Genomic DNA, 23,882 nt, shown 5'->3' on the forward strand with positions numbered 1-23,882 from the left:
TATGTGGGGATGGTAGTTTTTTCATCTTCAGTTGTCTCTGATGCAGCTTTTATGAAACAATTGTTCTCTTAACTGAATACCACTCTCTAATTACAAAAAAAAAAGTTGCAGCCATTTTGTTGACATTCTAAATGCTGCTAAGTAATACAATTTTTATTAGTAAAAAAAGAAAAACTGATCAGTAGTATAAATCTACACAAAAGAAGATATAAAAAATAAATAAAAATAAAACAGACCCAGAAGGTCTTCTTGGGCAAGTTTACCAAATCAAGGGGGGCAGGGAGGGCATGCAGGGCATCTTATACATATTTCCAGAAATTAAAAAAGGAGGAAATAGCCCTGGCTGGTTTGGCTCAATGGATAGAGCATTGGCTTGCAGACTGAAGGGTCCCAGGTCAAGGGCACATGCCTGGGTTTCGGGCTTGATCCCCAATAGGGGACGTGCAGGAGGCAGCCAATCAATGATTCTTTCTCATTATTGATGTTTCTCTCTCTCTCTCTATCTCTCTCTGAAATAAATAAAAATGTTTTTTTAAAAAAGAGGAAATACTGCCCAATTTACATTTTGTGGCATGTGTAAAATATCATTTGTAGTAAAGGCTGCTAGCAGTATAGTGTAAAAACAAACTTCCTTTTAAATTCAAATAAAGGCCATGCTCCCCAGCCTTTCTTGCAACTAGGTGTAGCCACATGATTAAGGTCTGGCCAAAATAAGCAGAAGGATGAGGTATGTAACTTCTAATTCAGGCCCTTAATGGCAGGGAACAGGCCACTTCTTTACCTTGCTGCTTGGAAAATGGATGAAACGTTTGGACTATACAAACTGGGGATGGCTGAGCAGAACCACCTACCAAACCAGGCCTAAGCCACCTACTTCCAGATAGTATATGACAAAGAAATAAACTCCTTCATTCAAACCACTGCTATTTTTAGTATCTGTTACACACAGCCAAATCTGTGCACTAAGTAGATCACCTTAGATACTGTTAACCTAAAAATAAAAGGCCAGCGTGAGAGGCAACAAGCATTTATTCGAGATCCAAAAGAATAGCTGTTCAAGAATCGGGCAGAAACTCAATTGGTGTTTAGCTTAGAAGGTGATGACGAGGGGGATTTATGAGGAAGGGGAATGAATGAATGCATCGGCAGCAGAAGCATCAGAGCCACCATGCTGTGGTTGCTTTGAGCAGTAAAGGGCACTCTTGGCCCTTCATAGTTATTGGGGCTAAGACACAGACAAGGGCCTCTGCCCTTCGGGCAGTCCACACAGAGTTCATAAAAGACGGGATCTGGTCACCATCAGGGTGTCCTCAGCTAAGCCAAGTCACGTCACCTCTGATAGCTTCACCTGTAAAAGGTGGGTCACGATTCTTGTTTCACAGGGCTGTCAGGAGGACCAAATGAGACTTGAATGAGAAAGCGTTTGTAAAACTTTTAACATGGGACAAGCAGTTTTCAAAAGGAATTACTACAAATCTAAATGGAAAGGAAAACCAAAATGCACAGGAAGGTCAAAAGCTGACACGGGTAGTTTGGGTTTTCTTACCCTCATGTGACAAAACAAGCCAGGTTCTCACCCTATAGAATGGCAGATCTGACTACAGAGGGCTTTGGCAGGCGCAATTTATTGGGCAGCCACCACCTCCGACCCGAGTGGTTTAAATACCAGGCCAGGCCAGGGTAAGATGCAGACAGAGGGACCCTGCTCAATAGACTGCAGGACTTGCTTCTGACCCTCCCTCCCCTACTCTGCTCAGGCCTTGCTCAGCCTGTCTCGTCCCTGAACTTGTGGGTAAGAGAGGAAGGCTTGCCCTTCTCTGGCCCTACCACTCCCCAGGGAGGCCTCAGGCCGAGTGCCTGGCTCTGCAGTGACAGCTTTTGTCCCTCTGGGGCCTATCTGGCTCTAGGCCCTGAAGCCCAAGCGCAGACGGCTGTTAAGATTTTCTGACCTCCACTAAAATTCAGTGTCCTCCCAGCACTCTAGGTTTGAGCTTAAATCTTCCAGAAACAGGCCCCTAGCTGGGGTCACACGCCTTCTCATTTCCTGCCAGCTGTTCTAAAGTCTTGGAAGGATGGAAGTGCTGAACTCCAGACATGCACCAGGGCACTGAAGGGAGCATTGCCCCTTCTCTCAAGGAAGCAGGAGCTGGGTCCTGAGGGACAGGGCTGGGGCTGGCCCACCCGACACCCCACCACCACCACCACCCTCTTCTAAGACATTCACTGGGGAGGATTGGAACATGAGGAGCTGGTCATCCGAAAGGGGGCAGGAAGTGCCTCTGGTATTTCCCGTGGCATCCCTCACACCTTGGCTTTGAGAAGCTGCCTCCTCCACCACACCAAGGCTTTGGCTCCTGACTATTCTCTGTCCAGTTCTCCAAGGCTCTTTTCTCTCCCCTATTTGATCTGCCCACCTCCGGCTTCCATTCTAGTTCAGCTCATCCCGCCTCCACAGCTTCCCCAGGTAGCCCACCCTATGTCCCCAATAACCCTATTGCTCTCTAAAGCAATAGTCTATCTTCATGGGGTTTGCTCTGTGCTTCCTGAAGGAATTGGGCGGGGGCGGGGGGGTGGGGAAGGGATTATATACTGACTCACATATATTTTAAGTTGACAGCTAAGATTTTTTGTCACAAGTTTAAATCTTTGCAGAGTGTATAAATTCTGGAATGCTTTAAATATTGTTGCTTTTTAAATAAAACAAGTCTTTTAAATTCGTGCTTGATGAAATCTAAACATCACAATGGTGTAATGCTCTCCATTATCCATTTAAATATATTAATATTCGCCCGGCCAGCATGGCTCAGTAGTTGAGAGTCGACCTGTGAATCAGGGTTTGATTCCTGGTCAGAGCACATGCCCGGGTTACGGGCTCTATTCGGGGGTGTGCAGGAGGCAGCCGATCAATGATTCTTTCTCATCATTGATGTTTCTATATATCTCTCTCTCTCCTTTCATCTCTGAAATCAATATATATATTTTTTTAATTAATAAATAAATAATCTGTTGATGAACATTCAGGTCCCCAGTGCAACTAAGGGTCATGGCCTTTCTCTCTTAGAATTGCAATAAGGACTAGATGAGACACACTGTCTGAGTCTGAGCTAGGAGGGCCCCAGTTGGTGACATGCGGCCTTTGGACTTCATGGAGCTGGAAGGAAGGATCTGCTGGTCCAGGGCTGACAGCACCTGCTGGGATCTAGGACCTCTACTTCTTTCTAAGGTTCCAAAGAGTGGAAAGGTGTTTGGTGTTGTGTGTGTTTCTGTTGTTGTTGTTGTTAATCCTCACCCAGTGATATTTTTTCCATTGATTTTCAGAGAGTGGAAAGAAGAGGGTAGGGGGAGAAAGGAGGGAGGAGGGAGAGAGAGAGAGAGAGAGAGACAAACATCCATGAGAGAGAAACACATCGATTGGTTGCCTCCTGCACACGCCCTGACCAGGGCCAGGGATGGCACCTGCAACCCAGGTACGCGCCTTTGACCAGGAATCACCGGCCAGGACGTGTGCGGAAGGATTTTAATGAGCATCACAAAGGGACTGGGTGAGGGGGAAACAAATTTCAAATCCAGCCTTTATTGCCATGCTTCAGGGGCTGAGGAGGAGGGAGAAGGCTCAACCCTGCTTATCTCTTCCCAGACCCAGAGGCAGCTAACTGGAGGGCAGTACCTGAAAGTCTTTTCCCAGCTGAGGGGCTGAGGGGAAGGGGAGATGTCTCTGGTGCTTATGCCAGGAGCAGGAAGACCTGGAGCAGCGAGCTGACCCCCAGAGGTCAAGAGAGACTCAGAATTAGGCAGGAACATCAGATGTTGGCAGGGTAGATGGACTGAGGAAACTCTTGGGTTACCCAAACAGCACTGAGGGCCTGGATGCCCAGCGTCTGCTGGCTCCAGGGACTGAGACCCTGAGGTAGGCACCCCCAGACTGAGATGCTCACAAAGAGGCCCTGACATCACCCCCTCCCCCTGTTCAGCAATGATCAACAGAAGGTCTGGAGGGAGAAGTGAGGGCAGGGCCTGGGTGGGCAGGAGGCTGGGAAGAGCATGAGGGGCCGGGCATTGGGGCAGTGCCATGAGGGGACGGTGGGGGTTCTTTAGCTGCTGCTCTGCTGCTCCTGCTCGCGGATGAGGTTGGCGATGGGGCTGGTGATGCCTCCTATCAAGGTCCAGTACTCGTCAAAGCTGATGCGTCCATCGTGGTTGGCGTCCAGGTTCTGGATGAGCTTGTCAGCAGCCTTTCGGTTCCCCGTGTCCTGGGGAGGAACCTGGGTCAGCAATGCTGAGAGTGGCAGTCCCACAGAGCCCCCTTAGGCAGAGGCCCAGGATCTGGCTCAGGCCTGGGTACCCCAAGAGGACAGAGGCCTGGACGGGGTCAAGACCCTGGTTTGTGGGGTAACTCTGAAAGAACAGGGGCTGCACTGGGGAACACAGGGCTTCGGGGGGGCTGGGGAGAGACAGGGGCCTTGGGTGGGGGCCTTACCGTCAGCATGTGGTTGAGCTCGTGCTGAAGCATCTTTCGGAAGCTGCTCTTGCTGATCTTGTTCTTGACCAGGCTGTACTTAGACACGTATTTGTAGAAGTTTTCCACCAGAACTACAACCGCCTTCTCCAGCTCTGTGTAGCAGTCCGCCATCACTGCCTCACTCCTCGAGGGGCCTGGCCACCATGAGAATCACAGATGAGAAGAGACCCCACAGGCCAAACCTCCTCCCCCACACACACCCTGGGCCCTGGGTCCTCCTAGCTGACAGGTCCTCCAGGAGGAGGCAGGGAAAGGGAGGCACAGGGGGTAGCCCTGGAATGAGTACTATGTGGCTGTTCTAATCCAGGTGTTCCCCAGCTCAACTGCCTTAACAGGTTCTCCCGGCCCTTCCCCAGCCCCAGGCACTGGGCTTGTCAGAGTCCCAGTGAGAGCAAGAGGCTCCCGTGGGAAGAGAGTAAGTGCCCATCCCTCCACCGTCTGCACACCTGTCTCACCCAGGCCCTCCGCCCTGGGGGCAAACACAGCTAGGAACTGCTAGGATGAGCCAAGATGGCCGGGGCAGGAGCCATAGTCCCCTCCCAAGACACCAAGATTGGCTGAGACCCCAGCCCCAGGCAACAAAGCAGAGGCAAGGACCTAGGCCCTCTGCCATCCATTCGGGCCCGGCGCCAGGAAAGTGAGTCCAGACTCCCAGGCCATGGCCGCTCCTGGGAAAGGACAATGTCTGGATTCATTGAGTCAGACATTCTGCAGACTCCCAGCCACACCCCACTAGCCTAGCCTCCCTCATACCCACCCCAAAATATGCAACAGGACCCGAGGACCCTTCACCCGATTACCTAAAGAGGAGCCAGGAGGAGCCAGGCCGGGTCTGCCCCAGCTGGAGACAGAGCTGCAGCCAGCCGGGCCAGCCAGCCAGAGGCCACACAGTCACCTCCTCACACCAGGACAAAAGACACTCACATTCCCAGCGGATACAGCTTTCTGAATAACAGGATATGAAGGGACAGGCGGATCTACTCTGAGTCGCCGCCCATGCCCAGTGCCCCCCCCCCAAGTGAACCCAGGCAATGAGCCTCCACTCACGCCCCCAAGCCCAGGAAGGCGCTGCAGCCACCCTGCCCATCAGATCCTGGTGAGGGAAGGGCCTGGGCATCCACAGTTCAAGTCCCTGCCCCTCCCACCTGCTCTCCAAGGCCGTCTTCCTCTGTGCCCACTGCCCTGCCCTCTCTGCCTAGCTAAAGCCTACTGGAACTGCACCGCCCACGGGAAGCCTGCCCTGGCCCCTGCCCTCCATGCCCTCCTCCCCTGGCTCCCATAGACTCTCAGTTGGCATTGGCCTGGGCTCACTAACTGGTATGGCTCCAGCCTTTTCCTGGGTCTTGTAATCTCCCCAGACACCAGACATCCCTGGAAGCAAGGAGAGTGTTTCTGGCACACAGCCATTGTGTATTCTGAACTGCACAGAAGGACGAGGCTTTGGGGCCATTTTTTTAAAATCCTGGATAGACAACCTCACTGCTTTATTATTTTTTTAAAAAAATATTTTATTGATTCCTTAGAGAGAGAGGAAGGTAGAGGGAGAGAGAGAAACAAATTGATGTGAGAGCCAGACATCTATCGGCTGCCTCATACCTTACCCTCCTCCCCTCCCTGCCTGCCCTCTCCCCCCTCCACCCCCCCCCCAACCCCGCCCCAAGGAGGGATCAAGCCTGAAAGACCGGGCATGTGCCCTGACCCGGAATCGAACCAGCAACCTTTCCGTGCATGGGACTACGCCCAACCAACTGAGCCACACCAGCCAGGGCTTAAAGCTTTTTAATCTCTGCATCTCTTCTAGCCTGTATTGCTCAGCCCAGTGCTTTGTTCAAGGAAGATGTTCTAGAAATGCCCTGCTTCCTTCCAGCCCTGATACCAGCTGTACAAAGGCCCCTGACCACTCTTCTAATGTCTGTTGGTTTTTGCAAAGCTTTTTTGGAAGGTAGAAGGAGACTGGACCAGGATGCAGGAAGGAAGGAGAGTTGAGAGAGGTCAGGCGGGGGCATCTCTGACCAGGAATCCTTCCCTTATCTCCCCTGGTCTGTGACCAAAAGGATGAAGGATGGAACCAGCACTGCAGGAATCCCATTTCAGCAAGGGTGGTGCCAACTGCACTCCCAACCAAGCTTTGCGAGTGGCAAGAGCGTTCAGAGAATACCCCACCCTTAACCATCCTAGACCTTGTTCCCTGAGTGAGGAATTTTGTGGCAAATAGGAAGAGGAAATGGAAAGAAATCCAGTTTAGGGGGTGGCATGTCTTGCCCTTTTCCCCAAAGCCTGCCCACCCCTCCCACCACCTGTCTTCTTGGAGTCTTGTTTCTCTGACTAGAGGAACCTCCTGCCCTTCCTTGATACCAGGCCCCAGTCCCTACTGGGCCTCTGGCAGCCAAGTAGGCAGGACCCAGGTGAGCACCTGGTTGACAATCAGCCACCTGCTGTCAGGTGTGCGATCGCCCCAGAGAGCTTTAGCAGCTCTGGATTTCGGTTCCCAGACCTCCCAATAGTCTGCCCATCACCCATCCACACCTTCCCCTTCTTTTAAGTCAAATGGACATCTCTGGAGATACATCTGGATAAGTGCCTTTCTGAAGGAAGAATGTCAGAGTGGGATAGTCAGGTGTCTCCACCCTCTTCCACCCTTCCTCCCTCCCCTAGGGGCTGGGAGACAGGCTCTGCCACTACACCCATGTCACAGCCACCTGCTCCTCCCTGCCTGCCCCATCCTCCCACCAAGGAGGCTGGATGGTCCCAGGCACAAGATTGGGGCAGTGAGGGCAGGCCACATGTTGTTCTGTCAGAAGGTAGGTCCTGTATTGACTTTGCTACAGGTAGATCCTGGCCTGAGAGTTCGGGGGAGGTAGACATGTCCATTAGAGCCTTCCCAAAAAGTGGGAATGGAGCGGCCACTGGTTCTCCAAAGGACCCCCTCACCTGGGGCCCTCAACCCTCCCACCATGTTCTCATTGTCTTGTCCTTGACTGATTCATTGTTGAGCAACCAGAAGCCCCTACCCCCAACCCCACTCACCTCAGCCCAGCTTGATGACTTCTCCAAAAGCATAAATTGCCCTGACACCATGCCATGTGTCTCAGCCACTCCAGCCCCACCCTTCCACCCCCAGATTCTGGGCCCCACCCCTCCAGATGCCTCCTAACCATCCCCCATCTCTTCCACTCTCTAATCCCCTTCCACCTGGAGCCCTGAACATCCACCATACTCTTCAAAATTCACCTCCCCCTCCCAGCTTCTGCACACACTTCTTGAGTCTTAAATTGTTCCCAAATGTCGGGATATGTCCCTGTGTTAGAGTTAGCAGAGCGGAAGATATGAGCTGGGAGAGGTGGGGAGAGGCAGCTGGGGCCTGGAGGAAATAAGTATGAGACATGACAAACTGAAAACAGACAATGGAGATACCAGGCCCCTATGTGAGCAGGAAAGATTCAGAGCCTCCAAGGTATGGTCTAACTCTAAGCGATGGCATAACACCCAGGTCCTAGATGAAGGAACCTCGTAGCTTAAAGATACATTTCTTTGGAGACATGAGGGAGGGAATGACTTGCTCCTCGCCTAGGGTCATTCCAGCCTAGAGGTATGAATCCTCTAACCTCCCGAATACTGGTATTTGGTCTCAGCCAGCTGAGCTGCCCACTTAGGGCTCTTGGTTTGGTTTCACCCAGCTGAGTTGCCCATTCAGGTCCTATCTGAGTGTATTTCTTTCCTACAGATAAATCCTGGCCTGCTTTTGCTGCCATAAAGTTGTCTCTTGTTTGAATCCATTCCTACAAGCAAGGTAGGAACTGAGGGCGCAGAGTACTGTCTCGGGCCAGAGGTTATCTCCGGCCAGAGACCCCCGTGACCACCACTGACACCTGGACTCCTAGCTCTCCTAGTTACCATCCTCCCTAGAGCCTAGCCCACTCTCAAGCCTAAATTTGGCATGCTCCGTGTCCCTTCCATCTACCTCAGATTTGTTCACTCTTTTATTCACCATTCATTTGCTTATTCATTCATTGACTCATTCATTCATTTATTCACTCATTCGTTCATGCATTTCCTTAATTCACGTCAATATACAGGGAAGGTGCAATCCGAAGTGGGCTGGTGATGCTTTGCTCTATTCGCAAGGCTATTTATTTCAAGCTAATCTCGTCAGCCTCCATGGCCCCATTCTCTGCTCTGCCTTCTCACGGTCTTTTCCCAATTCCAGAGACTACTCCCTCACCCAAGTGCCCCTGCCTCGCCCTTCCCCACCCTCACAGGACTCACTGCATCTCATTCACACACATGGACACACAGAGTGAGGAACTCCGACATTCCTGACCCCCTCTACTTGGGTAACCTAGCTACCTTCCACCCACTTGTGATTTTAGAGAATGAAGCTGGAAGGAGAAGCCTGCTCCTCTGAATTCTTTTCCGGACGAGTAAGCTGGAGAGGGAAAGGCTGAGCCCCCTCCCCCAGCGCTCCCTCCCCCCAGAACCCCTGCCCTCACCCCCGCCCGGACAGGGCTGGGCAGGGGAATGCTCCCACAGTGCAGGTGGCTCCACCAAACAAAGCCAGTCAAGCCAGGACCTGCCTTGGTCCTGAGGTGGAGGAGAAGCTGCCCAGACTCCTGGCCCCCATCCCAGAGCTCCCAGGCGCCCCCGGGATGTCACCCAGGCTCCTCCATGTCCCATCTGCCCTCCCAAGGTAGAGCTCTGAGAGCACAACGGGGCCTGCGTCCGTCCGGGGACCTTCCTGAGTCCCAAGGTGGAGAGAAGCCACCTATCTCCCCGCTCAGGCTCTCAGGCTCCCTGGACCCTCCCTGGACCCCATTACCTCTCCCAGGACACTGCTCCCGGAGGCCAGGGAGGCCGGTAGCGAGGGTCTGACCATCCCCAACCCCCACCTGCACGCATTTGCCCTTTTTCTGTTCGGAAAGGATCGGAGCAGCTGCGGGCAAAGCTCCCAAACACCCTTCCCGGTGACCCCGCCGCTGGAGAGGAGCCCGGGCCGCTGCTGGGCTGGGGAGGGGGTCTCACCACCCCACACGCTCCTCTGAGGGCCTCTCCAGTCCCTAATCTCACCAGAACTCTCCAATCGCAAACCAGCGTTTTGGGAAAATTAACAATTAACGAAACCTCCCAGCCCCGTCTCTGGCAGGGCCCTCCCTCCTCAGGCCCCTTTACAGCCCCTTCTCCCGGCCTCAAAAGCCCGGGGGGCCTCTCCGACAGTCCCCGACCTCCCAGGACGGGCCTGGGGTGCTCACCTGCCTCTTCGGTTCAACTCCTCTCCGGCAAGGCTCTGGGGCCTGGGCTCTGGCACCGCCAAGCAGCAACCCTCACTTAGCCCAGCCAGGACTCCTCCCCGCCGCACTCCCAGAATGTGTCCCACTCCCTCCTTCCCTGCCTGGCTGAGCTGGCTCAGTGGGGAGGTAGTGACTGAGCTCCCTCTTGACTTGGCCCTGGGGTTGGGCCCTCGTTAAAGGGATACACACCTTTTTTAACACCCCTCCACCCCACCCCAGAAGGAGCGGTGATAGCTGGCATTCGGTCAACCCCACCCTCCTAGCCCCGCAGGGCCTGACAGAACCGACCAGGTGGAGAGAGGAAGGGAAGGACTGTCACCTGCCCTTCTCACCTAGGTCACTGGAGCTCCGTTTCAGGGGCTCCAAACAGACGTGCTCAGTTTGCATTCCAGGCCAGCTGGGCTGGCCACAGAAACTTCCTTGCCCTTGGGATTTCAGGAGGAATGCCTGATTTGTGTGCTCAAGTCAGAAGGCAGGCACCTGGGCTACCGCCTCCAGGTCAGCCCACCAGGACCTCTCCTGCCCCCCACCCCTGGGACTGCTCTTGTGTAGCGGATGACTCCTCTGGAAACACCCTCTAGCCCTTCCCCACGGAAGCCAAGGAAACTGGCCAGCTCCACATCCCCGTAAGGAGGCAGCAGCGGAGACCAGAGGGACCCATTCACCAACTCTGACAGTTCCCCGGGCACTCGCTGTGCCAGGCTCTCTGCTAAGTGCTTTACATGATGCCGCAGACGATCCTAACCGTCCTCTGAGGGAAGGACTGTCAGTACCCCCATGGTACAGATGAGGAGACTGATACTGAGCGCAGGCCCACGTTTCCAGAGATTCGCACGGAGGCCATCAGCCCCACATTTGCCTTGCTCGTCACCCAGGCTCCATCCAGCCCACCCGGGTTCATATCCTCTCCTGTCAGAGTGCCAGCCCCTGGCCAAGAGGACTCGGCCCTCACAGAGGACCAGGTCTCCCACCTCTTGGGCCTGGCATCATCCTCAACCCAAATCCATGGAGTAAAGTGGGTCCCTATTCACCTCTGCTGACGACCACTGCAGCCCCACATGGACCGGGCCACCTGATGGCTCTGCCATTCACCCCAACCACCTCACACCCATGGACCCTGGGAAGAAGGCATGCAGACACAAGACATCTTTCACTTTTTCCATTTTTTTTTTTTATTAATCAAATGATACAAAACAACCATCATTCTTTAAATGCCCAACCACCCAGCTGGTTCTCACTCCCCAAGGTCACACCCTTCTTAGCCTGTTCCCCCTCCCCACTGCTCCCCCACTTCCCCTGGCCTAGTCCAAGGACAGTCATGGGAGGAGGCTGGGGCAGCGCTGGAGGCAGGAAGATAAAGCATTGGACAGACAGCTCGTTCTTAGAGACCTTTTTTAACACCAGATATCCAGCCCTATTCCCAGTCCCTTTCAAATCATTTCCCAAAGTCCAGCTCCTCTCTGCCCAGTACCCACTACCAAATGGCGTGGCCCTTACACCATCTTACCCCTCCACATCATCCCTGGTCCCAACCCGCCCCCCTGAGCCTCCCTCTGGTGGGGATTCCTGGACCCATTAGCTCCACAGAGCTCCCAGGGACCCCAGGAGGGGCCGCTATGAACCTGACCCTTGCAGAGGTGAGACAGGTGCAGGCTGGGGGACAGTGTGGTGACGGTAAAGAGAGTTTTATTTCCAGGCCCACAGTCTCTAAGGTCTCCTTCCCCCAGCGTCCCCCCCCCAAGAATCCCAGGGGAAGGTTCTCAGCTCCCCCGGACAGGCTTCTCCAGCTTCACGCTCTTGGCTGCTTCTCCGATCAGCTCCCAGAAACTTCCAAACTCCAGTTTAGAGTTGTTACAGCTGCCCAGGTTGGCGATTCTATCTTCCAGCCCACAGTTGTTCTGAGGAGAGGAAAGACACAACAGCTCAGCAGGCAAGCACCTTCCCCTCTTCCTGCCACACCCTGCCCAGGGGCCAAAGCAAGACTTGAGCCTCCCCAGGACTGGCTCGGGGTTGCTAGTGCCAGGGGCTGTGGCTGGGTGGTGGGGCCTTGGAGCATTCGCTTGGGAAGTCAGTGTCCTGCCTGGTGTGGGGTCACCCCCCTCCCCGTACCGGCATCAGGTGAGGCAGCTGCTGGGTCACCAGGTTCTGTAGCTCGGAGGGTGTCAGCGTCTCCTTCCCACCCTCCACCGAGTACTGGTGGAAGTTCTTGATGAGGGTCTCAATGGCCCTCTCCACGTCACTGAACTCCTGGGCATCCTGAGGGTAAGGGACGTCACCCACATCAGGGAGGCTCCACCCCACCCTATGACACCCTGCTTTCCCCAGGAACCTAGCCAGGCCAACAGGGCAGAAGATACTGGAAGGCACACAGGTCCCGCCCACTCCCGAGCCCAGCATCCAGCCCTCCTCACCCCCACTGGCCCCTGCCCTGAGCCACAGGTTGGACAAGGGTTCCTCCCCAGCCCCCACAGCCCCCCCTCCCCAGGCAAGGCAGGTCTCAGCACGTGGCCCAGGCATCCTCTTCCTGGGAGGCCTCCTACTGCATCACCCTGCGTGGGCACCAGAAAGGGGGGTCAGGTCTCATAGACCAAGGCCAAGGCGAGAGGGCAGAAGCCAGTGGGGGAACACAGACCCTCAGGGTAAAGGAGAGGCGTTGGGAGCAGAGAGACAGGCCGGGAGTGAATGGGCCCACCTCGGCATTGGCTGACCGACACTGCCCCATGGTGCCTGGTGTGCTTGGTCCTTGGCTCGAGAGTTGTGTCGTCTACAGCCTGCCCCGGAGGAGCCGATGGCTCCTGATCTACCTAGAGGCGAGGGGAAACCCCAGCATTTCTTTTTCAACTACCCCCTTTGGCTCCACCCCAGATATTCTGGCCTCATCTAGGGGGTCAGGATCAACTCCACACACGGCCCCATCCCCACCCAGGCTGCAGGACAACTCCCAGCCCTCCCCTCCCCCCCATTTAGAGAGAATCCCTTGGACCTCATCTTAGCTTTACTCCTTCCTCTTCCTCCAACCACCCACTTCTGTTCCAGGCACACATACCAGCCTCCAGGGCCTGGCCCCCGGCCCTTTCCCTGGCAGATTAGAGTAGAATAGTCTAAGCATGCCCTCTGGACAGGGGGCAGCCCATTTGGGGTGAAAAGCCCTGGGTCTCCTTACCTGCTGACACCTCTGAGACAGGACAGGATGAGCCAGCTAACCTGAGCTCAGCTCTTATACCTGGGGGAAGGGAGGGGAGACAGGGGGAAGGGAAGCGAGGCAGGGGGCTGGGCCTCATCCCTAAGCCACCCCTGCAATTGCAGCTGCCAGGGCTATGAGCCAGCTGTGTGGGCTCCACCCTCCATTGGCCAGAGCTCCAGAGCCCGCCCCCATCTCTGCCAGGAAGAGGGAGCCACAGAGGGCTGGGTCTGCTTGCCCCTGGCCCCAGACCAGGAGGCAGGGTCCCGGGGAAAAGATAGGGGAAGAGCAGTAGGGAAAGGAGAGGAGGAGGGCTTGGAAACACTATAGGGTCGAGCTTGGGAGGAAAGACCTGGAGGGGCTGGAGGGCCGGGAAGTGAAGGGGCCCTGAGCTAATAACCAGGAGTGGAGGCTGATGAAAGCAGGGTTTGCAGCACAGAGGGAATGAGAGACACGTGGGTTGAGAGGTCTTCTGGGACCTCTCTGTACTTTGATGTCACACACACACACACACACACACACACACACACACCAGGGCCAGTTTGGATCAAACCTGCCAGATCCCAGACCCCAGCTTCCTCCGTCCTGGTGGCAGAGAGATGAATGAGGACCAGATCAGGAAGGAGGAGCCAGAGAGGGGCAGCCTTGGTGCTGTCCTGACTTCCCTTCAGCTCCCCTCTACCAGCGTGCACATGTGCAAGGCCCGGATGAGTTACCTGGCAGCTAAGGACCTCTCCAAACTGGTTGGGCTGCCTGCTCCTCCGTCCCTCATGCCTTTCCTACCTCAGCGGCTCCACAGCAACCACACACACACACACACACACACACACACACACACACACAACCCAGTACTGAGGATGCATCCCAGGGAGCAGATCCGAGGACTCAGCCCAACCCCAAAGGCTGTCCTCACCTGATGGGGAGGAGGAAGGGAGAAGGGCAGGTGGTCAGTGCAAGGATGGGGTGGGGCCCAGAGTCAAAGCTCCTGGGCTCCTTTCCTAAATTCTGAGATCAGAGCAAACCTCCTGTAAAAATAATTATATAAGTGGAACTACTTTAAAATGGAGTCCAGGGTGCCTGGCCGGTGTAGCTCAGTTGGTTGAACATCGTCCCATGCACCTGGAGGTCGCAGGCCCGACTCCGGGTCAGGACACATGTCAGATGGATTGCAGGCTCCATACCCAGTAGGAGGTGTGCAGGAGGCAGTGGAGAGATGTTTCTGTCTCTCCCTTCCTCTCTCTGAAATCAGTAAAAACTTTCCCTCTCCCTTCCTCTCTCTGAAATCAGTAAAAACTTTTTTTTAATAGAGTCCAGGGTGCCGTTCCAGAGGAACTGCCTTGTTTATCTTACTCTTCAAACCTCTTAAAAGTGGACAAAGTAACCTTTGGACTGGGCCTAACAGCACTATCCCAAACAACTGTTTGCAAAGATAACAAGAAAGCAGACGGACAATTGAACACATTCCTCAGAATTAGCATCACTGTGTTAGTTTACTGCACCTATAGAAATTCCTTCCTTAGCTTATTAACTCCACTAAAAATTCCTGGGGGGTGGGGAACGGAGTGGGCTAGAAGGGGTCAATGGGGGTAAAGGGGGGGATATATGTAATACTTCCAACAATAAAGATTAAAAATAAATTTCCTTCATCACTCTAGCCAGGTAGTTCAGTTAGTTAGAGCAGTGGTCGGCAAATTGCGGCTCGCGAGCCACATGCGGCTCTTTGGCCCCTTGAGTGTGGCTCTTCCACAAAATACCACGTGCAGGCGCGCACATACAGTGCGATTGAAACTTCGTGGCCCATGCGCAGAAGTCGGTTTTCGGCTCTCAAAAGAAATTTCAGTCGTTGTACTGTTGATATTTGGCTCTGTTGACTAATGAGTTTGCCGACCACTGGGTTAGAGCATGTTCCTAATACACCACATTGTGGGTTCGATCCCCTTCAGGGCACATACAAGAATCAACCAATGAATGAATAAATAAATGGAATGACAAATCAATGTATAAATAAATGGAACGACAAATCAATGTTTCTCTCTCCCTTCCTCTCTCTCTTTCAAATCAATAAAAATAAGTATGTAAGTAAATCCTTCCTTCTCTCCACCTGTAATTATCCCCCTTCCCTTTCTCATAAATACCCCTCACCTCTTAATCAGAACATTATCTGGGTTTCTGCCTAAATCAGTGCTCCCAAAAGAATGATTCTTCTGGATCTCCAATAGGAGCCTGTCGCCTCACTCTGTCCTTTTATTTTTAGGGGACCTCTCCAATGGCCCTCTAAGGCCCCTTCTAGTCCTCCGCTGTGCTTGTGGCCTCGGTGAAAGGCATCTGTCAGTGCCCCAATGAGGCCCTTCCAAGAGTGTCTCATTCTGAAAGTTCCTCCGAGAGGCATCATTCTGGAGACCCTCTGAACGTCTCTCCATCTGAGGGCTTCTCCAAAAGTGCCTCAGCCAGGGTCCCTCCGAGGAACTTTCTGGAGATCCCTCCTAGGATCTCACTGTGGGAGAGCCCTCCAGTGTGGGAGCCCCTCTGGGGTACCTCACAGACAAATGAGCCCTGGCAGTCCCAGTCTGGGGGTCCCTCTCCGTTTGGAGGCACTTGGGTCTCTATCTAGGACCCTTTCGTGGTGCGAGGTAGGAAATGTGCATGTGCCTCTGCAGAAACAGCTGCCCCAAATGGACACCTGATGGTAGTGCAGTACCAGCCCCTGCAAGTCCGCACCCACTGGGCTGCCCCACCCCTGCTCCCTCTGGTGGCGGGCAGTGCAAGCCACATGCCACTCAAGCCAAGGACAGAGAGAGGGGGCCCCACGGTGCTCTAATGTTCTGCTTCCTGCAGCACCTCCAGTCCTCGAACCAGAACCTTGTGTCCACCCTTGTGCTTCACCCCTGCTCTGGAGGGAGCAGGGAGGGGAGGGAGGGCCCAGCGTTTCAAGCACCCATCCAGAGAGGATGCCAGTGCATCAGAGGCTCTGGAATTCCAATCCGGTTCCACCTGTTCATGACTTCATGGCTTCACCTCTCTAAAATCTGGTTCTTCCTCTTTAAAACAGGACTTACAAATAGAACCGACCTCAAAGGGCTGTGAGAAGTAACTAAGATAATGCAAGAAAACCTTTAGCACGGTGCCTGGCACATGGCAAGCCCTCAGCATATTCACTACTACCATTATCATCCAATGACACAAACCCCAGAATAAGAAGCATGGGGGCCAAGACCATGCCCCCGAGTCCTAGGAGGCACCAGTAGGATATGAGTCACCTCACCTGCCCCAGAGATCTGTCTCTACCGTTCATATATTCATCCACCGTTTACTATTTGTTGTGCAACCTAACCTGAGCACAAGACCTAGGTGCCAGATGCTGCAGAATATTTGAAGATGAGCAACATTCCCGGTCCTCAGAGAGCCCATAATTTTGGACCCACCCTCAGGTCACAGCAGAGCTTTCCCACCCCCTAGTCTCAAGAGAAGAAATCTGGGTGGGCGCGAATAAGAAACATCCGTGTGTTAAGGAGAAGGCTTTATTTGGGGGGAGTGGAGCTCTGCCTGGTCCTGCTCATCTTATCCCAGGCAGCCGGACTTCTTCTGAGTCTCCTTCTCCTTTCTGATCTCCTTGGCCAGCTCCCCAATCAGTCGCCAGTACTCATTGAACCGGAGCTCTGAGTCCCCATTCACATCCAAGCTCTTCATCTTCTCATCCAAGGAGCCCACATCCTAAGGAGACACCAAAGGGAAGGGGTGAGGTTAGAAACGATGGGCTCTCGAGACAGGGAGAGAGGGAAGAACTGCTAGTTGCCATTCCCTTCCCTCAGGGAGTGTGAGGACCAGACCCATACCTTCGAGAGGAGGCCGCAGCCCCAAGACAGTATTGCCGTGGGGCCCAACTCCAATAGTGTCTGCTGGGGTGTAAATACTCCCGCCACCGCAGATTATGAACCACAGACACGTCGATGCACATGGAGCTGGGAAGAGATGCCCACAATGGGCCCTCACCTGCAGGTGTGGGTGGGTTCTGAACACCATTGCACCAGCCCTGGGATTTGTCCAAGGATGCTCGGGGAGCCCCTGTAGGCATGGACCCACTCTGATCATCCTCAAAGCCTCCTCAGGCCACCCTCCTCGTCCACAGAAAGCTGGAGACATTCAGCACGTGGCTGCTCATTTGCATAAACCTGATGTCTTCCCATTTTTCCACTTGAGTCACCAGCCTGGTAGATTGGGGGGAATGGCAAAGACCCAAGGTGTTTTCCTAGAGGGCCCTTGACTAGGTCTCTCATGACAAGCCTGGGATATCAAAGGATGCTGTAAGCTGGTCCATCATGATCAAAGGATTTGTTGCCAGATAAACAATCACAACCAAAGAGTGGGCTGCTTAACAACGCATCCATGTCAAACCAGAGAAGGGTGCCTCAGGCACAGCTCGATGCTAAATATCTGGATCAATATTTGGATGAAGACAGAGAAGATTTGCCTGTTCAATAGATGGCACAAAGCTAATCCGTATAAGAGCTACACAAGACTTTTTGAAAAGCTACAATCATGCTTAATTGTAGAATACTATAAGCATTGCCAATTGAAGGCAAAGATGCCCAGTGTAACACTACATCGGGAGGGAGAGAAAACATACAATTAGTCAAGAGAAAGAAATAAAAGGCATAATAAGTATTGGGAAAGAAGAGGAAAATTCACTTCTAATTATCTCAGCAATTACATCATTGTAGACCTAGAAAAAAAAAAAAAAGAATGATAATAGCTAACATTTCCACAAGTGTAAGCACTTAATAGTGCTGACTGTTCCAAGCATTATGCTAACACATGACACTCTTTGGCTTCATTTAATCTTCGTAATCTGCTGGAATGAAAGGGTCCATGAGCCCAGGGACCTTGTCCATCTTGTTCACCACTGTAATGCCAATGCCTAGAGAATGTCTGGCACAAAGCAGATGCCTGTTCACCATTGTAGCCCAAAGCCTAGATCAGCATCAGGACAGGACAGAATACTGACTGAACAAATGCAAGACCAATCCAACCAAAAACACTATTATGAGTCCATTTCACAGACGAGAAATTAAGGCTCTGAAAGATTAAATAACTAACCAAGGATGACAGGCTAGAACCTGCATTTGAACCTAGATTGTCTGACTCAGAGCTTATGTCCTTACCCACTATTCTGTATGTCTACCCTCACCCCCGCAAAAAACACTATTAGAAATGATAAAGTATCTGATTATAATAGTAATACTCAAAAACCAATACCTTTTAGGTATATAAACGTTAACCAGTTAGAAACTATAATAAGACAGATCACATTAAAAATAGTACACAATAGCCCTGGCCGGTTTGGCTCAGTGGATAGAGCAACGGCCTGTAGACCAAAGGGTCCCAGGTTCGATTCTGGTCAAGGGCATGCACCTTGGTTGCGGGCTCCTCCCCGCCCAGGCCCTGGTCAGGCTCTGGCAAGTCAATGTGTTTCTCTCACATCAATGTTTCTCTCTGTCTTTCCCTCTTTCTTCCACTCTCCCTAAAAACCAACAGAAAAATATCATCGGATGATGATTAACAACAACAAAAAATAAAGTAAAAAACAAAATAAAGCCCTTAGCATAAATGTAGAAATCTGTTTGGGTTTTGTGAAGAAAACTGAACTGAAGGATATATGCAACATGGTGATTTATAAAACATATATATTCGGTCATTCAGATGACTGACCAAAATATAATTCTCACATATGCAGTTTGTGGCCTTCCTCCACAGTTCCTGACTCGGAACTCCCAAAACCTTGGGAATCTCCTAAGTGTAGAGAATGATCAAGGTGTCTTGTGCTGTGTTAATGAGGTTAGCCCAGCCACATTGTAAACTGGACCTCAGGACATGCATCAAATATAAAAGAAGACTTGAATAAATATAAAAACAGACCTTTCTTTAGAGAGAAAGGCTCAATGGTGTAAACATGTAAATGTTTCCTAAAATGTATCTGCATGATCCCAATTAACAATCTACAGGATTCTTTTTTTTTTTTTTATTTTTTAAGTCCTCACCTGAGGATATGTTTACTGACTTTTTTCAGAGAGAGAGGAAGGGAGAGAGAAATATCATCGATGGGTTGGTTGCCTCTCCTACTCACCCGACTGGAGAGCTAACCTGCAACCCAGGTATGTGCCCTGACTGGGAATCGAACCCGAAACCTTTCGGCATACTGGCCGAAGCTCCAACCCACTGAGCCACACCAGCCAGGGCTACAGGGTCCTTTTTTACCATGATTAAGTGTTACTAAAATTCTTATTGAAAAATAAACATGTGAGACCCACCAGTAAAAATCTGCATAATACGGGAAAACCAGCTCTCTCTCTCTCTCTCTCTCTTTCTAAAAAAATATCAATAAAAAACAGCCCAGCCTGCGTGGCTCAGTAGTTGAACATTCGTTAGGGTTCGATTTCTGGTCTGGGTACAAGCCTGGTTTTCGGGCTTGATCCCCAGTAGAGGGCGTGCAAGAGGCAGCCAAATCAAGGATGTAGGGGATTCTCATCATTGGTGTTTCTATCTCCCTCTTCCTTCCTCTCTAAAATCAATAAAAATATTTTTTTAAAAAATAAGAAATAAATAAGATATTGTTGGTTAAGGATTTAAGAGAGAGAGAGACAGAAAGCCAACTCTACAGGTTATTGTTAGGCATATTCTCTACCATTACCCCCTGCTTGGGGCTCTCACCCGCCCTTCGGTTTTCCTATTATTCTCATTTCAGGTTTTGCTAGACATGACACATATTTCAGTTTCCAGTAAACCGCCTCACCCACTTTACGGTGGACTGCCTACACCTGGTTCGACTGGTTATTCTAAACTTTACAGGAGACATAAATATCCCGCTCCCCCTACTCTGCCCCACTGATAACCCTGGGTGCATAAGGGAGACAGCCAATCAATGTTTCTCTCTCACATCAATGTTTCTCTTCCTCCCTTCCTCCCTTCCCCTCTCTCTAAAATCAATAAACATAACCTCGGATGAGGATTAAAAAAAAAAAAGGCTCAGGAAAAACCTTTGACCTTCCCCCTAAATTCCTAAAAGAATTTAGTTAAAGAACCTGCTCCATAAAGGAACTATCATGATAGATAACTATAGTTTAATATGAATTAGGTGTGATAGACAGGGAGGAACCTAGCAAAGCCCATTTGGTGAAAGTCCTCTCTGTGTCCCATTGTTAAAGATGGCCCCGCAAACATTATTTGCCAAACACTTGCTCTTCTGTCTCAATGTGAATTGCCCTCCTGCCCTTTCAAGTCCCAAATCACAATCCTCTCCCCCTGCTCCTTGCTCCAGAATGGCACATAACCCTCTACTCTTCTAGGGCCCCGTTTTCTTATGGAACCCCCATGTGTACACATGTATTTGGTTAGTTTCTCCTCTTAACCTATCTCATGTTAATTTGAGATAGACAAAGCTCCTGGGAGGGTCCAGTCCTGTGTGAGGGAATGCTAGCCAGAAGAACATTCATTTTTACTCCCCTACAGAGGAGCAAATTCAGAATGACAGGAGGTAGAGGACAGAGAAAGGGAGGCTTAAAATGGAGACTTTGGAAGTGGTGCGTTATTTGGGTAACGACAAAATCTGAAGCCTGAACAGAGGAGTGGAATGCTGAGATGCAAGAAGACAGAATCTTTGGAAGTGAGGCATTCTCAAGAAATGGAAAGAGCCAGGTGCTAGATGGGATGTCTCTGTGGATACTGAGGATAATGACAGTACCAGTGGTGAGAACAAAACAATAAGCAAGGAGCTGAAGAGCTCTAAGAAAAAGCAGGTGGTATATGAGCTTCCAAGGAGCTGGGCATCTTAGAAAGAAGAAAAAAACGAAGATCCGGAAGCAGCGATGAAAAGCAAAGAGGTCACTCCTGCATTTCCAGGCCCAGAGGAAGCTGGATTTGGAAGAAAAACCACTCGCTGTGTGACAAGGCTACAGGAGATGCTGTACTTTCAGGAGAGAATCTAAAGTTTCCTGTGAGAAGAGGAAAGGGGAAAGTCTGGGAAGTCTAAGGCTGTAGGGGATTTTGCAAATGACAGACCGTGAGTTTCAAAGACCAGTTTGCTTGTTTTCAAACACATCGTCACACACTTTTTTAAAAAATATATATTTTATTGATTTTCTTACAGAGAGGAAGGGAGAGAGATAGAGAGTTAGAAACATCGATCAGCTGCCTCCTGCACACCCCCCACTGGGGATGTGCCCGGAACCAAGGTACATGCCCTTGACTGGGATCGAACCTGGGATCCTTCAGTCCGAAGGCCGACCCTCTATCCACTGAGCCAAACCAGTCAGGGCTAAACCCATCTTCACACACTTTTATGTGCCCGTGAATTTTCAGAAAGGATGCAAAAGAAACTGTTAGCAGCCTGGGGATGCTGTACCAACCCGGTGGGGATGACATTTAAATCCCTAGTCTGTCCAGCGAGGAAAGAAGGAATGATCTTGTAAGGCACATGATTGAGGGATTCCCTGGGAGGGTGGGCAGTAAGCACAGGTCACTGAGAGTCTGAGTACATGAATTGGGCTGTGGGTTTTTTGTTGTTGTTGTTGTTGTGTTTTATAAACCCCTCCCCACAGCTGGGCCTCAGTTTCCATCATTGTTAAGTGAGGAGTGTGGACGTGTTTTCTCCTGGCCGCCCAGCTCTGATGGCCTATGGACCTCCTGGCAGGAGCTTTGGGTCCAGTCCTGTGTGAGGGAAACGAGGCCAGAGAGGCACAGAGCAGACACAAGAACCTTACAGCATCTTCTGATGGGAGCACAAAGCCCAATACCACGTCCCCTCACCCAGACACAGTGTTACTTAGTCACACACACACACACACACACACACACACACCAGGCCAGAACAGCCAGGACCACTTGCACAAGCAGTCAACTACACTCTTCTCCACAACACACCTATGGTCATAGCATTGTGCTCAGCAATATCGTGTCACATATACAGTGTCCCACCGTCACTGTCTACCAAAACCTCAGGCCCAGAGACCCCTACCTACCTTGAGCAGGTGAGGGAACTGCTGAGTGGCCATTTCCTTAAATTCATTGATGTTGAGGCTGCCCTTCCGGCCCTCTCGCCTTGCAAAGGTGAAGAAGGCGGTGACCAACGTGTCAATGGCTGTCTCCACCTCAGTCAGTGGCTCTGCTGCCATTCGGACCCTGGGGGCTATAGCTGATGTCCTCTGGGGCTGACCTGCTGGGAGGGGAAGGAAAGGGAGAGTCAGGATAGGCCAGAGTGCCCCTGCCCTGGGTGGCCACCTCAAGCCTCTGTCTGGACAAGACATTATGGGGAAGGAGGGAGGAGACAGGGATGGAGCTTGGGCAGGGGAGTACCTCAGTGCAGGTGGGGGAAGGGGTACCCATTTCCAGAAACCCCTTCCTCTCTAGGTCTCAGTCCAGGGTCCTTTTGTTTTGTTTGTTTGTTTGTTTGTTTGTTTGTTTAAATATATTTTTATTGACTTCAGAGAGAAAGGGAGAGGTAGAGAGAGAGAGATAGAAACATCAATGGCAGAGAATCATTGATCAGCTGCCTTCTACACGCCCTCTATTGGGGATGGGGCCTGCAACCTGGGCTTGTGCCCAGATCAATATTCGAACCATGACCTCCTGGTTCATAGGTCAACACTCAACCACTGAGCCACCCCGGGGTCCTTTTGAAGTGCCTTTGCCTTAAGGACCGCTCTGTGGTGGTCCCTCCGCCTGAAGCCCCTGATCACAGCCCAATGCCTGCAGTCATAGCATCTCCGGGCTTCCAGGCTGAGGGGGAGCCCTGTCAGTCTCCTGAGCCCTCTGTGGGGTTCAGTGTCAGGGCCCTTCTTGGAACCTCACCCAACCTCAAAGGGTCAGGAGGCTGTTTGTCTCCAAAGCTTGTTTGTTGGCTCAGTGGATAGAGCGCGGGCCTGCGGACTGAAGGGTCCCAGGTTCCATTCCGGTCAAGGGCATGTACCTTGGTTGTGGGCACATCCCCAGTGGGGGGTGTGCAGGAAGCAGCTGATCGATGTTTCTAACTCTATCCCTCTCCCTTCCTCTCTGTAAAAAATCAATAAAAATATATATATATTAAAAAAAAAAAAAAAGCTTGCTTGCTTGTGAGGGGACCTGGGTCATCGCCCGCAGGCACGCAGTCTGCCCCTCCCCTCCCAGCAGCGCAGCCCGGGCGGCAGACGCCCCGGGCGCCCCTCCCCGCCTCCCAGCAGGGCCAGAGCACAGGACCTCCCAGACTCCCGCCCCTGTTTCCGGGTGACAAGGGTCCTGGGTGGGCCTCTCCGACTGCCGCCACCCAGGAGGGGTTTCGTCCCGCACCCAGAGCCCAGGGGCAGGGAGGCTGGAGGGGACAGGCCCGCTCATCCTCTCTTTCAGCGCCCCCTCTCCCTCCCGGGGCCTGGAGCTGCATTTCCCCAGGCCGCCTCCAGAATCCCATCGGAGCGGCTCCGGGGGAGGGACCTGGGAACCCGGGGAGGAAAAAGGCCTCCTCGGGCTCCCTCCAGAGTTAGGGGGACACAACTCACCGGGGCAAGCCGCACAGATGGGGTGCAGCGCGCGGGAGCAGCGGAGCTGAGCTTTATACGCGCGCAGGCTGGGAGGCCGGCCGCTCCCACGCCCGGCGGCGACAAGTTTCCTGTTGATTCTAGAAAAAGGAGACGCCCACGGCTGCTGCCCCCTCCTGTCCCCTCCCTCCCCGCGCCGGCAATCGGCCCTGGAACCTGGCTTCTCCCCCACCCCCGCGCTAGCCCAGCCCACGCGCACACCCCCTTTTGGCTGGGGGGTGGGGGGAGAGGACCTGCCTGGAACTGCCTGGCCAGATCCCATTCAGCCTGCAGCCTATGGCCCTGTCCCTCCCGATACGATACGGAGCCCTGTGTCCCACCACACCCCCACGTCTAAT

The 23,882-nt window shown here is 52.4% G+C and overlaps 3 protein-coding genes across 8 annotated transcripts; all 3 read right to left on the bottom strand.

Moving 5' to 3' along the window:
* Positions 1 to 3,543: 3,543 nt before the first annotated feature.
* Positions 3,544 to 9,926, bottom strand: S100A16 (S100 calcium binding protein A16). Of its 2 annotated transcripts, XM_054711553.1 has the most exons (4): positions 9,766 to 9,926; positions 5,320 to 5,464; positions 4,478 to 4,653; positions 3,544 to 4,250 (listed from the first exon to the last, which is right to left on the bottom strand). In XM_054711553.1, the coding sequence occupies exons 3-4, from the start codon at positions 4,628 to 4,630 to the stop codon at positions 4,092 to 4,094; spliced, it is 312 nt and encodes a 103-aa protein (XP_054567528.1). In that variant the 5' UTR covers positions 4,631 to 4,653; positions 5,320 to 5,464; positions 9,766 to 9,926; the 3' UTR covers positions 3,544 to 4,091. The 2 variants fall into 2 exon arrangements, with proteins under 2 accessions (XP_054567528.1, XP_008154011.1); XM_008155789.3 differs by lacking the exon at positions 5,320 to 5,464 and having other exon boundaries at positions 9,766 to 9,925.
* Positions 9,927 to 10,949: 1,023 nt separating this feature from the next.
* Positions 10,950 to 13,609, bottom strand: S100A14 (S100 calcium binding protein A14). Of its 4 annotated transcripts, none has more exons than XM_054711642.1 (4): positions 13,539 to 13,609; positions 12,497 to 12,608; positions 11,914 to 12,060; positions 10,950 to 11,702 (listed from the first exon to the last, which is right to left on the bottom strand). In XM_054711642.1, the coding sequence occupies exons 2-4, from the start codon at positions 12,524 to 12,526 to the stop codon at positions 11,565 to 11,567; spliced, it is 315 nt and encodes a 104-aa protein (XP_054567617.1). In that variant the 5' UTR covers positions 12,527 to 12,608; positions 13,539 to 13,609; the 3' UTR covers positions 10,950 to 11,564. The 4 variants fall into 4 exon arrangements, with proteins under 4 accessions (XP_054567617.1, XP_008154010.1, XP_054567616.1 ...); XM_008155788.3 differs by lacking the exon at positions 13,539 to 13,609 and adding an exon at positions 12,968 to 13,039; XM_054711641.1 differs by lacking the exon at positions 13,539 to 13,609 and adding an exon at positions 12,851 to 12,882.
* Positions 13,610 to 16,485: 2,876 nt separating this feature from the next.
* S100A13 (S100 calcium binding protein A13) lies at positions 16,486 to 23,624 on the bottom strand. 2 transcript variants are annotated; one of them, XM_008155787.3, is made up of 3 exons: positions 23,506 to 23,624; positions 21,997 to 22,190; positions 16,486 to 16,696 (listed from the first exon to the last, which is right to left on the bottom strand). In XM_008155787.3, the coding sequence occupies exons 2-3, from the start codon at positions 22,147 to 22,149 to the stop codon at positions 16,544 to 16,546; spliced, it is 306 nt and encodes a 101-aa protein (XP_008154009.1). In that variant the 5' UTR covers positions 22,150 to 22,190; positions 23,506 to 23,624; the 3' UTR covers positions 16,486 to 16,543. The 2 variants fall into 2 exon arrangements, with proteins under 2 accessions (XP_008154009.1, XP_027987370.1); XM_028131569.2 differs by having other exon boundaries at positions 21,997 to 22,193.
* Positions 23,625 to 23,882: the final 258 nt, after the last annotated feature.

The sequence above is a fragment of the Eptesicus fuscus genome, chromosome 22, assembly GCF_027574615.1.
Source record: "Eptesicus fuscus isolate TK198812 chromosome 22, DD_ASM_mEF_20220401, whole genome shotgun sequence".
Taxonomy (NCBI): Eukaryota; Metazoa; Chordata; class Mammalia; order Chiroptera; family Vespertilionidae; genus Eptesicus; species Eptesicus fuscus.

What these genes read in the sequence shown, in the direction of transcription:
- S100A16 (XM_054711553.1), bottom strand. Translation starts at nt 4,630, where the DNA reads ATGGCGGACTGCTACACAGAGCTGGAGAAGGCGGTTGTAGTTCTGGTG. An exon ending in AGCTCAACCACATGCTGACG is followed by an intron (nt 4,251 to 4,477) that starts GTAAGGCCCCCA and finishes GTTCCTCCCCAG; the next exon opens with GACACGGGGAACCGAAAGGC.
- S100A13 (XM_008155787.3), bottom strand. Translation starts at nt 22,149, where the DNA reads ATGGCAGCAGAGCCACTGACTGAGGTGGAGACAGCCATTGACACGTTG. An exon ending in AGTTCCCTCACCTGCTCAAG is followed by an intron (nt 16,697 to 21,996) that starts GTAGGTAGGGGT and finishes GTGTCTCCTTAG; the next exon opens with GATGTGGGCTCCTTGGATGA.
- S100A14 (XM_054711642.1), bottom strand. Translation starts at nt 12,526, where the DNA reads ATGGGGCAGTGTCGGTCAGCCAATGCCGAG. An exon ending in GTCGGTCAGCCAATGCCGAG is followed by an intron (nt 12,061 to 12,496) that starts GTGGGCCCATTC and finishes CCTTACCCTCAG; the next exon opens with GATGCCCAGGAGTTCAGTGA. An exon ending in AGCTGCCTCACCTGATGCCG is followed by an intron (nt 11,703 to 11,913) that starts GTACGGGGAGGG and finishes TCCTCTCCTCAG; the next exon opens with AACAACTGTGGGCTGGAAGA.